The 13,934-nt window shown below is 50.8% G+C and overlaps 1 protein-coding gene across 2 annotated transcripts in view; it reads right to left on the reverse strand.

The window, feature by feature from the left end:
• PRICKLE2 (prickle planar cell polarity protein 2) overlaps window positions 1-3,301 on the reverse strand; it is a 110,490-nt gene extending 107,189 nt beyond the window's left edge. The window contains exons 1-2 of one of the 2 annotated variants that reach the window (XM_076346571.1): window positions 3,239-3,301; window positions 2,804-2,889 (exon numbers count right to left, since the gene is read on the reverse strand). In XM_076346571.1, coding sequence (XP_076202686.1) covers window positions 2,804-2,889; window positions 3,239-3,280 — 128 coding nt within the window. In that variant the 5' untranslated portion in view covers window positions 3,281-3,301. Of the gene's footprint in view, window positions 1-2,803; window positions 2,890-3,238 lie in introns of those variants that run through there. The other variant, XM_076346574.1, reaches the window with a different exon arrangement.
• Window positions 3,302-13,934: the final 10,633 nt, after the last annotated feature.

The raw sequence follows: 13,934 nt of genomic DNA on the forward strand, positions 1-13,934 counted from the left end.
AAAGAAAACAGTTCTGCAGAATACAATTTATTTTCGAGTGTTTTCCCTGGCTCAGGAAGTATGCATGTGCTTCCAGGAATGATAAATTCAACCAACACTCAAAGCCATCTCCCCATCTGAGAGAAGTGGCTTTTAAGGGAACGTATGGGCACAGAAATCTTTGGCGTCTAATAAAGCAATTTGCCTGCTTGATGGAGTAGCTGCACAGATCACACCTAAAATCACAGGTAACTAGGAAATACAGTCTTGCATAGTTACATATACAATAATGCCTGTATCAGCAACGGTTTCAGTGCCTGCAAGCTTACAAATTCTCTTCCTTCTCCCTAAAGCACATCACCAGTTCCCATCTTTGAAGCAAAAAAGACCCACTTACATTTATCAGCAAAACTCTGCTATTAAAGGATTATAAAAAGGCTTACAAATCTCTAGTGGTTAATTGATCTGGGTTTGTATCCTTAATCTGCAGATTTCTTTGCAAACCCTTGTTTTCTTCCAATCTCACTGCACATTAAGGTGTCAGTGAGCATCCCCAGCAGGAACGGGCTACACCGCCCCGTGCGCAGAGGGCACAGGCTCCTGAGCGTATTTTCAACCTACAAAACTACTATTAATAATTTGTCTGCTTACACGTCCCTGGCCTTAATAGACCACCGGCTAGTAAAAAATGAATGTGCTTCCTCTCTATTGTGCTCTGGCAAATAGGTTGCCTTTATTTAATTGCCTAATTACTCTTATATCAAGGCAATTAAATGTGAATGCATGTGCAGGAGAGCTCTCAGCTTGTTCAGACCCCGGTGTAAGGTAACTTGGTGTAAGGTCTAACTTGGCATTGCCTGCCCGCTCAGCAGGATGCACACCCGGAGCACACAAGCGGCAATGCCCCTGGGGGCTGACCCCCACCCATACCCACAGGGCCCCATCCTTCTCCTGCCCCGGGGGAGGCACCCCTTCCTTCCCGAGAAAAGGCTGCTGGAACAATCCACGCAGTTTTATCCAAAATCCTTGCCCGTGTCCTGGGTCCCTCAGAAAAGGGCTGCCAGAGGACAGCTACGGGTGGTCCTGGCAGGCTGGAGCCTCCTGCTCCACCTGCACACAGGGATTTGCAGGATCCGGCGCAAGAGGCACAGCGTGCCGGTGCAGAGGGCGCAACCTGAACAGAACCACCACACCACCTCTCACCTGACGCTCCCCAAGTAGCTGGGTGCCTCTTCTGCTGGGCCATTTGGCCTTCGACGGGATGCCATCAAAATTCACCTAATTTTTCAAAAGCTGCTGGATAGTTGCACCCTCTGACATCACAAAACTCAAACCACAGCACCTCGTAAGTCCTTGGAGCAGAGGAGAAATAGCTTTGGTGACCACCCCTTTTCTTCTTATCCTACAGTTGAAAGTTCTCCTTGACAGTTCTAAGCATCATGAAGTGCCTCTGCGACAATGCCTGCTACCCCAAACTTCAGGTGTGAGGAAACATGGGACAGCTCGGGAAAGCATTTATAAGCCCCAAAAAGAAGACAACTCAGGTGTGGCCTTATAAATCTATTAAAGCACACGTGGCAGATTCAGATTACGGGGAGGGTGTCAGGAGACCACAGCTCCTGCAGCCCAGGAGGAGACACCTTCACCTTCTGAAGGTCTGAGGTGGGACATGGTGCACTTGGATGTGCCACCGGCACCTGCGGAGGGCCAGGCTGGAGGACCACGGCGAGCCCCACCTGCGGCTGCGCATCCCTCGGGGCAGACCTCAGCCCACAGACCCCGTCCCACCACACCTCAGAGCAAATGCCATCAGGAATGATGATTTGCAAGGCTGAAGCTTAAGGTACAACTCAATGCAAATAAATCAGTCCCCCTCCTTGCTCTGAACCTGTGCTTTAATCTGCTGAGACGCAGCTCCAAGAAGTAGGGCAGAAGCCGGGAGGAGCGCTAAGCGTGGCAGACGCTGGAGAAAAGGGTATACCCCGTAAAATAAGGTTAAAAGGTCGCCAAGGGCTCCCTGGCCTACTAAGTCTGTGCACCAGCTCCCAGAGCCCACAGCCCAGATTTAATATCGCCAAGTCCCAGATCGCCCATGAGCAGGAACTCATTTCTAGACAGCACAACGTGGGGAGGGGAGAAGGAGCTGATCCAGCATGAGGCCAGGGCTCGCTGTGCCTCATAGGCACCAGCACCGTCCATTGTGTAAAGAGACACAACAGAAATAGCCAAAAATACTTGTTCATTTTTACACACACCCCATCCATTTTAATAGCTAAACCTCTGCTTGGCATCACTGAGGGGGGATAAACCCCACTGTGGAGTCACAGGGAGAGGCAGGAGTTTCACGCAGTGGTTTGGCGCAAACCACCCAGGTCCCCCTTCTGCCCCGATCCCCCCCCTTCCCACCCACCCCAGCCTGCCCAGGCTGTCCCCACCGGGCAAGGGCAGCTTCAGCCCCCGGCACGACCCAGGACAGCAGGATGAACCCTTGACCGCAGCGGGGAGCGGACCGGCTGCGAGGTGGCAATTAGCAAACCTGTTACCCCAGTCCCGGGTCTGGATCCTGCGTGGCACAGGCACACCTGCGTGCTGCTCGGCGGGGCTGAAAAACCCACCCGTGTCTCAAGAACCACCAGCCAGGGTGGGCAACGCTTCCAGACCAACACAAGTGCTCCCCAAAAAAGCCCCATCTGCACCCTGAACGTGCACAGAGCTGGGAGGGAGCCCCCAAACCCTGCGAAGGGAGAGCCGGAGGGAGAGCCATCGGGGTCCCACTACCCTCGGGGGGACGGGGCGATGGGACCGGGGTCTCGCCGGGCCTTACCTCCACTTATGCAGGGCGAAGCCGGGACACTGGTCCCCGCAGGTGGTGCAGGGCTGGCCCCGCTCCGGCTCCCCCGACGCCGTCAGCTGCAACAAACCGCAGAGGTCAGCCCCAGCCCCCCAGCTCCGGGACAAGGGGGTGCCTGGGGGACAGGGGGCACGCACCTAGGGGTGGGGTGCACGCCCGGGGGAAAGGGGGTACTTGTGGGAAAAGGGGGTACCCGCGCGCGGCTGGGAGGAGGGGAGGGAGCACGGCGGGGCTGGAGGGGGGACGCTGGAGGGGGGACGCTCGGGGGTGGCGGGGGGAGGACGGACACACGCACCGCACCGGGGGCGCAGCCGGGCGGCGGGACGGAGCCACAGGTTGGAGCGGGGCGGGGGTGAGCACCCCGCCGGGACGGGGCGGGGGGTGAAGGGAGACCCCCCCGGCACTCACCGACCGGCCGGAGAGCCGCTTGCGGGAGCCGCGACCGAACATGGCAGCGCCTCGCTCCGCGGAGCCGAGCGCAGCCCAGCCCGAGTGCGCGGCAGCGGCCGCCCCGGCCCGCCCCCCCGGCGGCCGCCCCTCCGCCGCGCCGCGCTCCCGCCCCCTCACCCCGCCCCTCGGCCCGGCAGGCACCGCCCCGGGAGAGCCCGACCGCTCCCCCCCGCCCCGGCTCGCCCCGGGCCGGCGGCTCCTACCGCCCAGCTGCACCGCAGCGCCTGCTGTCATCACTCCGCTTCAGAGTTAACGACCCTCCCCGGCACTGCCTGTCGTCCCGCCGCACTGGGGAGCACAGCGCTCGGCCAGCTCTGCCCGGCAGTGCACTGCACGTGTAACTCTCCGGAGCACGAGTGTTAATAAAACCCTGAGCTCCAAAAGACCGGAGATGGGATGCTGCAGCGCTGAAGGGGCACGCGCTGAAGTCACAGCTCTGAGCACCTTGCAGCCTGTGCTGCACGGGGGGCTCTTACTGGCGTAACCAAAGGCAGGGAGCAAACAGCCCGGGTTCCTGCTGGGCGTCTGTTCCCCTCCTCACGGAGAACAGATTTAGCCCACAAACACTAGCAGGGTGCAGGAGAAACACAGTCATGTGAAATATATTTGTAGCCTGAGATGCCGGGCCGGGACACAAAGCACCTGTTACACGCCTGGAACTCGCGGTCCTCCCAGACCTACACGTGGGCCAGCGGGGCCGGGAGCCGTGGGGCCGGGAGCCGTGGGGCAGTCCATGCATCAGCCTGCTCTTGTCACTTATACAACACGCTACAAAGGAGTCCCCACGGCCAGCAACCAGCCCGTACCCCTGGGGGTTTGCAATCAAACAACACATCTGGCACAAGGCAGAGCAAAACGAAACACGGGGAGAAGGGGGAGCAGCAAACACGCTTTGCGGAGCACAGGGGTCCTCGGAAACCCGTCCCCAGTGGGGAAGGAGCAGCTTCGCCATTAGCATTTCACAGCTTCACCCTGTGGTTGCGGTTGTTCGCAGATCCTGTCATCTCCTTCCCTGCCTCTTTGTTCCTTTGCTTTTCTGCCTCACAGCTGGTTAAAACCGTAATGCTTTGATACTTTTTTTTCATTTAATCAGTTCTCATTTTTGTCAATTTTTCACTTGTATCTTCCGAAACGAGGCTGGGAGCTGTGCGGTTGCCTTTTGAAGAGTCTCAGGCAAAAAGTTTCAGGGAGATTTTCACTCTTTCCTCCCATAAATGTTGGGCTTTCTTAAAAAACAAAAAAACCGAACAGGGAATTTTATCATGGAGAAAATTTTCTTTTTCATGGGCTTTCTTCATGCCAGTGTGAAGATACTGACATCCTCCCCTGCTCTGTTTTCCTGTGGTTGCTATTTTCACCCTTCCGAAACCCTCCAGCTTCCCTCCATTGCTCCCTTCTGCCAAAATTCCTCATCATTTTCCTTCTCGCTTTCTCTCCCAGTTTCCAGCTCATACGAATGCATGAATATGTTAGAAACTCTCAGGGGAGGAGGCCATATCTTCATATACACACATGTTTCATCACATGGTGGGCAACTGCTTGCAGGCTGGGGTTGGACCTCATATTAAAACATCCCTATCTATATGTATCTAATATCGGATACAGTAATATCAGGGTGCCGAGTTACTGTTATCTCTATTGAAGGTCAGTGGGATTTCAGTGAATGAGCATTATGCAAGAGAAGGCCTGAAATTCCCCAGCACTTTGGGTGTCTTGCATAAGATTCAGAATATTTAAAACTCCAATTAAAACTGCTGAAATAAAAGCATTATTGGATACAGGACTTATAACAAGACTCAACGTGCTGTGGGAAATGCTTTAAAGGTGACCTGCAAATCCTTTTTAATTGCTTTGCTGTTGCAAGAGATGCTGTGTGCCCTCAATAACAGGCCTGGTGAGGACATCTGCTATAAGTTTAAAACAGCAAAAGTAAGTCAAAGTTGGAGGGTAAATTCCTTGGAGGTGTGGCTGTGCTGAATCACGGCTCCAGTCTTCTGATGAAGAGGCAGGTCCTAAGTTGCTTCTTAAAACATGGCAAGTTGGTCCCTTCCCTCCACCCCAAGCTGTCCACGGGGCCACCAAACTTGCCTGCCACCCTACACGGCTTGTATCCTCCAGCCCCATGCCAATAGATACTGCAGACGCTGGTGGGCGACTCCTCGATACACAGGCAAAAGGCAAGGAAGGCTCTGAGCATCAAGACTTGCACCGGTGAGTTCGAAAGGAAAGAGGAGGGCTCAGCCTGGGAGTGCAGAAGATGCAGATAAGAGGGGTGCTCACTGCTTCTGCCCTGCTGTGCCTGGAGGGCAATCTGGGCAAATCATGAACACCCAGAGGCATAAAAATATTCAGGTACCAAAGATCCCAATGGAGTCAGGTCCTTAGTGACTCCTAGGCATCTCAATATCTCACGGGGACAGCAGTTTCCTTCTGGCCCAAGACATTCAGGACAAATGAAGGACTAGTCAGGAGGACTCGATCCGCATTTTAGGGATGCTCAGATGCTGCATCTACATAAGGAAACAGCCAGGCCATAACATCATCTCTGGGATGTATTTGGGAAAGGGAGGGGAGATGTTATCTCACTGGCCTGAATGCTCCTCTTCTCTTTCCTCCCCCAGAAAAGCTGCCAAGAGTAAAGATCTCTCAGGAAATAAACTCCCACTCCCTTGTTCTCACCATGTTCAAAGGGGATGATGCACACATCCTGGCATGGCTGGCCGGGCAGGGGACAGCAACACAGCTCCAGCCCTACCTGTGCTACCACGAGAGGTACTTTCAAAAGGGGTTTTTATATTTTTGTTTTTATAAACATGTAGGTCTTCATCTTGAGAGGAGACAGGCTCAGCTTGGAGGTGGGGGGTGTCAGATACTGCTGTCAAATAGGCTCAGAAACAGACACACGTGGATAATATATGCCAGACAGTTTGTCTGACAAATTATTGTTTCTGCTATCACTTAAATTGTTCCGTACGTCATCTTCCCCTCCCATTTCTGTTTCAACCAAACCTGCCTAGAGATGACACTTCTTCCAGCCCTTCTCATGACCAAACCAGTTTAAAACCCAGTTTTCTCCACTCGTGCACCGTGAGAAGGACCCCGTTCCCTTTTGAAGTTATGGATGGCCGAGAGGAGGGAAGTGACATAAATGTTCTTCTTTTCCTGCTCCCTGTTGTACCTGATATTACAGAGATAATTATGATTAAAATCAGAGAGCTCAGGGAAAGGTAAAATGCAGCTTCTGCGTTAGTTCCCACTAACGGGGTAGGTGGTGCAGGGGCTGTCGTGGGATCCGTGCAGGAAAGCAGCCCTGGATGCAGGCAGGCGCTGCAGTGGCCGCAGCGTACCCAGGCTGTGTTAGCCCTTGTGGCTCAGCAGGTCTGGTCACAAGCCCTGCAGAGCATCAGTCCAACATGCACATTGTGCTATGCCTCTTGGTCAGATAAACACACTTCTTCAAGCAAATCCAGCCTCTGGCAGCAGAAGGTGGAAAGAAGAAACCCATGTTGCTGCAGAGCTGTTCTGCTTGCCCGGTCGCAGGGTATGTGCCCAACCTCACAGCTCTGCCGAGTCTCACCTTGTAGCGTGCCCCACCGCTGCACGTGGAGGAAAGGAGATGCCATTAGGGCTCTGCTCTCCCGGTGACCTCCATCCCCTTTGGGACACCAGCTTGAGCAATAGCAGCAGTGAAGTCACTTGTGTCCACGCCCAGTGGGCAGTTCTTACTACCCAGGAAGAGGAGCTGCAGGTCCACAGCAGCAGCTGCAACCAGGCGATGGGAAATACGGGGACAACTTGTGCCACCAAAGACCATGGAGTCTCTGCGTCCAGCTCTGGCCCAGCACTTCCGGATGGGAGTTAGCTGGAAGACACAACACTTTTGTGTACGGAGCCAGGAAAATTTGCTAGTCTTTCCAAGAAAGTGCCCCAAGCGCTCCCATCCTGCAAACCATGCCTCATGTTAGGAAATCACTTCCAAAATACCTGCAGAAAGCTCTTAGCATCCCTCCATCAGCTCTGACACCCCTGTGCCTCCTATGGTCCAGCCCTGACCATCAGCACTGGGGCAGCAGTACCACCAACAGAAAACACTGGAGTAAGGCAGAAAGCAGCTCTCATTTTGTCTGCTGGACCCATACATTTCTCCCCTCTGCGATGCCAAGGTGAATTTGGCTGTTACAGACCGAGTCAGTCCCCTCGCGGCTCCTCCTGCCAGCAGCCTGCGCAGGTGAATTACAACTCAACGTGAATCCTATTGCCGTCTAGTACCCTGAAGGTAATAAATGTCTGATTGTTATTAGGCAGTTATTGTCTGAAGCCTTTCAACAACAAAAGGAGGGCTTAAAAAATGTCTCTAAGTGCCACAGCTGCTGAAGGAGTGTGCTAGGGACCAGGCATCTATTTTACTGCATATTTCTTCCACCAAGCCTCCTCCTTCCTGGGTAAACGTGCCCTCATGAGGGCCTTTTAGGAGGGAAACAATTCAGTGTTTCCGTTCATTTCAGCTTCGAGATTTGCAATTACTGCAGGCAGAAAAGACTGTGCATAAGCCCCAGTTTGAGGTGGGGATATGGAATTTCAATCTGTGCTGTGCATAACAGGAACCCAGGCCGGGATGAATCATGCTATGTTACTTCAGTTTTAAATTTTTTTTGCACTGCGTAGGTTTTTGTAGGGCATATTCCATCAGGCACATACCGGTCAAATTCACTTTGAACATTTATTACGCTGTTAGTCTGCGGTACACACACTTCAGATGTCAGAAACAGTAACAAAGTGGGCTTAGCAACTTAACAAAACCCTTCCATTATTTCTGCAGATTGCCACACATTTTCCGAGTGCTCTTTATCACAGCCATTTGACTACTTTTTTTTTTGTTAGATTTGTCAGTTCTGAGGTATTTTGATTAAAACCGCACTGAGTAATGTCACCTTTTTTTCCTTCATCAATACAGTAATTTGTAAATATCCCAGGATTTTTTTTTTTGTCCTCCCACCCAGGAATGCAAATGGCCATTATGTGCTCCCCAAGGTATCTCCAAATAACCCTTCTCCTTTTAACCTTAGGATTTTATTGTGTTAGTTGCTAGGTAACTGAGTAAGATTTATAGCCATCTATTGTTAATTTTGAAGGCAGTCTTCAATTTCCCCGTAAATAGCATTTGGGAGTTGGAGTCCACACCAATAAAAACTTGCAGCCCAGTCCCACTCTGTGGAGAGGAGCACCTGCTACGAACCGCGGAGCCAAGTGGATACATAAAGATTACCCCCCCCCAAAAAAAATAAAAGGCCCCAGCCCCTCTCAAACCGGGCAGGCCACGCACTGCTAGGGTGCTGGAGGGACCCCAGGCTCCCCCGGCCTCTGGTGCCGGCGTGGCAAAGTGTCGGCACTGGGGCGCGGGCTGTGTTGGGCGCCAAGCGCATCCCGGGTGCTGCCCCGCTCCCCTCCCTCCTGCTCACCTCCCAGCCCCCTCCTCGTCCTTGCAGGCTGTTACTCGCTCCCCAAAATGCCAGCGCTGCAGCTTTTTCCCAGAACTGGATTTTTTTGCTGTCAAGCTCAAGACTCCCCAGGCGCAGCTCTACCTTGCCTCTCTCTTTGAGGAGAGGTGGGTGGTGGATGGCCCTGGTTCATGCAGTTCCTTAATGCTTCTCAATTTGAGGCTAAACAAAGCAATCAAGTGGGGGCTCTGCCAATTTGCACAAAACCTCCTTGCGCTATAGCAACAAGTCATTTTCTACTATCCCCCGCTCAATCCCTAGAGCTGTCTCGCGATCCAGCAGAATTATTTGCTTTATGCTGTAAATTCACACTCCTTCCATGCTACTTTTACTTCTCAGGACCATTCCTGAAGATGAAAAAAACCAAACCTATTCGGGGTAACTCGCAGAGAGGCAAGTGTCAGCAGCCAAGGCAGGAGGTGAGCTGTCAGGAGTGAAGCCATCCTGCCCTTCGCTTGCAACGGCACTGGAAGCACCACAGATGTTATTCGGTCCCTCACATTAATCATGCATTTGCCATCCCACGGGTGGAAAGGTCCTTTTATTTATTTTTTTAAAGCTGCTTTATTGTCTCTTCTCATTGGGGAAAAAGAAAATAGCCTTTTTCTTCCCGTTTCGCAAGATTGAAACCTGCTGATAAATAGGGGAGTGAGATACCTGACAAAACCAGACTGCCAGTGGTTGTGGCGGGTGGTAGCTCAAATCAGGCAGAAGCTAGGTAGCTGCTATAAGGGAAAATTCAGAAAATTATGTCTATGGTCCCTGAGATGCCAGAAATGGTTGCTGTTCTGGCCACCGATGTTGTCAGGTTTTACATTTGCCCTATTTTTACCTGCTGGAGATACCATTTCTTTGGCCAAGGCCAACAGCCCAGGACCTGCCTGCTGTCTAAAGCTTCCAGTACTCCCAAGTTAAATGCTTGCCTACATTTAGGCTCTTGAAAGGCCCAGGCCAGTAGGAATGGGAAAATACCATTAATGAAATCTGAATGCAAGTCATATCTGGAAAGCTTCACATACCACTTGCACAAGGTGGAGGAAAACTGAAGAGGAGGATATAATCAGATGACCTCAGGCACCTGAGGAAGGCAGCCTCTCCCGGGGCGGGCATGCAGTTCTCAGGGGTTATTCCAGGTGAGCTACGCACCAGCACAAGGCATACCCGCTGTGTTTTCCACGTAGAGCGGGATGAAGCTGTAGATGTTGACAAGAGCTGTTGGAAGGACTTTAGGACACCCCACTTAATGCAATTCAGTCAGCAGAATTTAGGAACATCTCTAAAAAAATGTATCTGAAGGGCAGCATCTCTCCATTTGCCCCAGCTGGATGGGGACAGCAGCTCAAGTGAGAGACAGCAGAGCGGTCTGCTGTAATGCCCTTGGCCGAGGTTTCCTTAGATCATCTGTGCCACTGATCTAGCTGGATTGTCCCCTGAGACACCAGGATTTGAAGAGACCTGGTATGCGCAGGGATCCCCCGGGAAGGGAGCAGTGAAGAACAGGGGAAGACAGCAAAGTCTTTCAGCAGCTGAGCCCCAGCGCAGACGGGAAGAAAGGCCACTGGCTTCTGCTCTCACAAGGCAAGGCTTAGACTGACCGTGTTATTCCCTGCTGCTGCCAGGAAGCAAACCTCCGTGGCAGCTGCTGAACTACGCCTCCTTCCAGCAGCTTGGCCTGCGCCATATGCGGTTTATTATTTCAGAGCTCAGTTATTTGCCAGTTCAGCTAATGCGGGTACGTTTTATCTGTAGCTGCATTTTCTCAAGCAGGGCTAGATTGCCACCAGTGGGTACATGTTTGTTCTAGCTAAGCTCCGGCAAGGCGCCAGCCTCAGGGGCAAGTGCACAGTTGTATGCTCTCAACACCACAAATCTGGCCCCTGCCACAAAGGGCTGGTCAAATCTGAGACCTCAAGTTGAGACAACTTCATCCAGGGAACCCAATCCATGCATGAGGCCAGAGCTCCAGCCCCTGGCAGCATCTGGTACCTGTTTGCATCCTTTGCTGTAGGCGGCTTCACTCATGCCTGCAGGGGGGATTACAGAGGCATGGGAGCAAATAAACCCCTGCTCATATTTGCCCATCACTAAGACCTTTACAGCAGGTCTGCCTGCACAGCGGCTAACCTGGACACGTTTGTTCTTGCCAGTTTGCAGGGAGCCATCCCCACTTCCCTGCTATGCAATTAAAGCATTTCGCAGCAAATACTCCTTTCTGCGTGGGGGTGGGGGAAGGCAGGCAGTAAGCAGTGAATAGCTTCAAAGAGAAAGGTCAGCAAGCCAGCGAGGATGGATTAGTAAAGGACAATGCAGCAAAGACCTGATTAATTTAATTGCTCATCTGAAATGTAGTCACAGATTAAAGAAGGATGAAGAAATTATAAGCATATGAGTGGAGCCAAGTAATGATTTTAAGGGAGAAAATTCACAGAGCCCTGCCTCCCCCTGCACCCTCTGCCCTGCATACAAAGGGGTTTGTATTCAGCGATTACTCCAGACTTCTGGCTCTTGTCCTCACACTGTCTTCTCAGAGATGGAGACACTGACGACCAACAAATGTTTAAGTAGCTGCAGCTTGATATCGCTGCTGGCGGCTCAGATTGAGCAGGAGCATTAAAGCTAGGCATGTGCCCGAGCCTGCGAGGAGACGTAATGTGGAAACCATCTGGGCTCTTACGCTCCCAGCAGAACTGAGGTTTTCCTGATGGGAATGGATTGATGTGCACGTCCTCAGCCTCTGCGCTTCATATCCAGCCACTGCCTTGAAGGACCTGAATCAGCTTCACAAAGGAGAAATGCACTTCCACCTTCCCTCAGCTTGAAATGGTACCTACATCAGATGTCCCTGTACTTACAGTCAACAGATCATGTCTCCAAATGCTTCAGAAGTAATATTTATAACTAGAGAGAGGCAGAAGTCATTTAAAGGAAAATTTCACAGGTTGTTTTGTTTTTTTTTAATTGGAACAAACAAACAAACACCACCCACCACCCCCCTGGAAATAAAGTATAAAAAGCATATGGGTTAGGTCAAACCACTATTCTCTTCTCGTTTTGATTTTTCAAAAACTGTCCCTTATGTTTGGTAATATAAAATAGCTGAAAAATTAAGCCAACTTTGAAGTGGAAACTCAGACTCTTCTGTGAAGGCCAAAAATAACTTCTCAGCATTCTTCATCTCGCTATCGCGAAGAGAGGTCAGAAACTTGTCAACTAAACCTGCTTCTGGAAAGCTACAATTCCAATTGCCTGGATTACTCCAGCACAGGCAAAATTACTTGGAAAATACTAGAGTGAGACCGACAGGCACCACTTTTGGGCATTGGCTCCTTCCTCCTGCACAATGCAAGCTGGAGAGCTGCCTCCAGGAATTTGTACCGCAAAGGGACTCGTCCCCTCCCACTAAACGACCAACAGCTACTAAGGTTAGTGACTTCTGGATGAACTCGAATGTATTTCTTAAAAAGACTTGACTTGGAGAGTTCTTGATTTGAAGAGTTCAAGAGATGGGAGAACTTACCATGTGGGCTGAGCTGCTTCAACTGTTAATGACTCCTGGGTTTGGTTGAACTTCTGTGCCTTTGCCTGGTAGATAGAAGAACTGTCTCGCCTCAACACTGTTTCCCCGGCAGAAATGCTTTCTCTAAGTCAGCCCTCAATTGTCTGTTTGGGAAGAGGAGTTGTGTTGGAAAGAGCCAACAGACCGGGTCTGGAAGTGCCTCAGTGGAAAATTGTTTCAAGCCCAGACTGCCCTCTTCGGTCTTTTCTGCCTCTCCCCATTTTTCAATACGATTGTCAAAGCATGGCTATGCAGAAGAAGGTTTTCTAGCAAATGTCCTGATTTAAGACTAGCTTCTTGAGATGTGAGTTTCTTGAACAGCCTTCAAGAAAATGCATTTTATTTTTCTACAGAAATAATGCCTATTATTGGGGCAGAAGGGAACATTGAAGAGATGAAGCAATCACGTCTGTCTCTGGAGCAATTAGTCCTGATAGGCCACACAAGGCTGAAGAAGAACGCTGTAATTTTCATAGAATAACTGGACCTAAGCATCTAAAGTGTTAAAATGACACTTTCGTTATACAGGGCTGGGAGGTTAAATATGATTCAGGGGCTGTGCACAGACCCCCTGTTGGCTTAATTCCACAGCAGCCCATGTTTAAAGCCTTTGTAATCATTTATTAAAGATAAATGATGGAAAAGAAAGACACCTTTAAGATACTGGTCATTTAAACTGAGAGTCAAGCTTTTGAAATACTGCATGTTCTGTTTTCTGCATCTGACAGTGTTTTAGACAGCATGAGAAAGGTATCCTCTCTCCTTTTGGATTAAAAACATAGAAGCTGAAAAAGGCTGGAGCTGCCAGCTCTAAGAGATCTGCTGCATTTTCTGAGACAAAGCAAGAGGAACATACAAGGGAGGACAGAAAAATACAACTTCTTCGCTCTTACCTGCAGCCTCTGGGGCAGAGGTGATGTAAGACTCTGGCTACAGTTTGTTACTTGGTTGTACTCCTGGGAGCCAGTCCCCACGTTTGCTTCCTTTTAACCCAAATTTCTTCTACCTGAATTTTCTTGTATATTTGATACTTTTTTCCAAACTTAGAAAAGTTGATTTTTTTCACAGATTTCCTTAAATAGCACTGCTAGTGTTGTGGGCCAGGGCCAGTATCCCAGCTCATCCTTCAAAACATTTGCAAAATGAACTGTTTGGCTCCCTTATCATCCCATGGCAAGGGATGTTCCTGGTGCGTGGATGGCTGCACCAGCCAGTCACCAGGCACCTCCGAGTAGCGCACGGGGCACCTCTGAGATACGCTCGTGTAAGTTCTGTACCTCGGGCCATTCCTCCTCCAGACAGAAATTGGGAAGCATCAGTCTATCCGACCGGCAGGGCACGAGTGGATGGCCGTGGCCATTCCCCAGGAGGGCCCCTGGACCACAGACTCCAATGCGGGCTTGGGGCAGGGCTTACAACAGGGCATGTTGTTTACATGGAGTAAACAACATTATTGCCTTCCCTCGTTCCTTTTGCATGGGACAATCAAACAAGGAACCTGAAACTTGGAAAAAAACACCAGCACAGAAAGGAATGTTTACCATTCAATGTATTATTCCCTTGTGTACAAAGTATTTTGCCTCTATAATAGCACACAGGT

The sequence above is a fragment of the Aptenodytes patagonicus genome, chromosome 8 (genome assembly GCF_965638725.1).
Source record: "Aptenodytes patagonicus chromosome 8, bAptPat1.pri.cur, whole genome shotgun sequence".
In the NCBI taxonomy this organism is placed as follows: domain Eukaryota; kingdom Metazoa; phylum Chordata; class Aves; order Sphenisciformes; family Spheniscidae; genus Aptenodytes; species Aptenodytes patagonicus.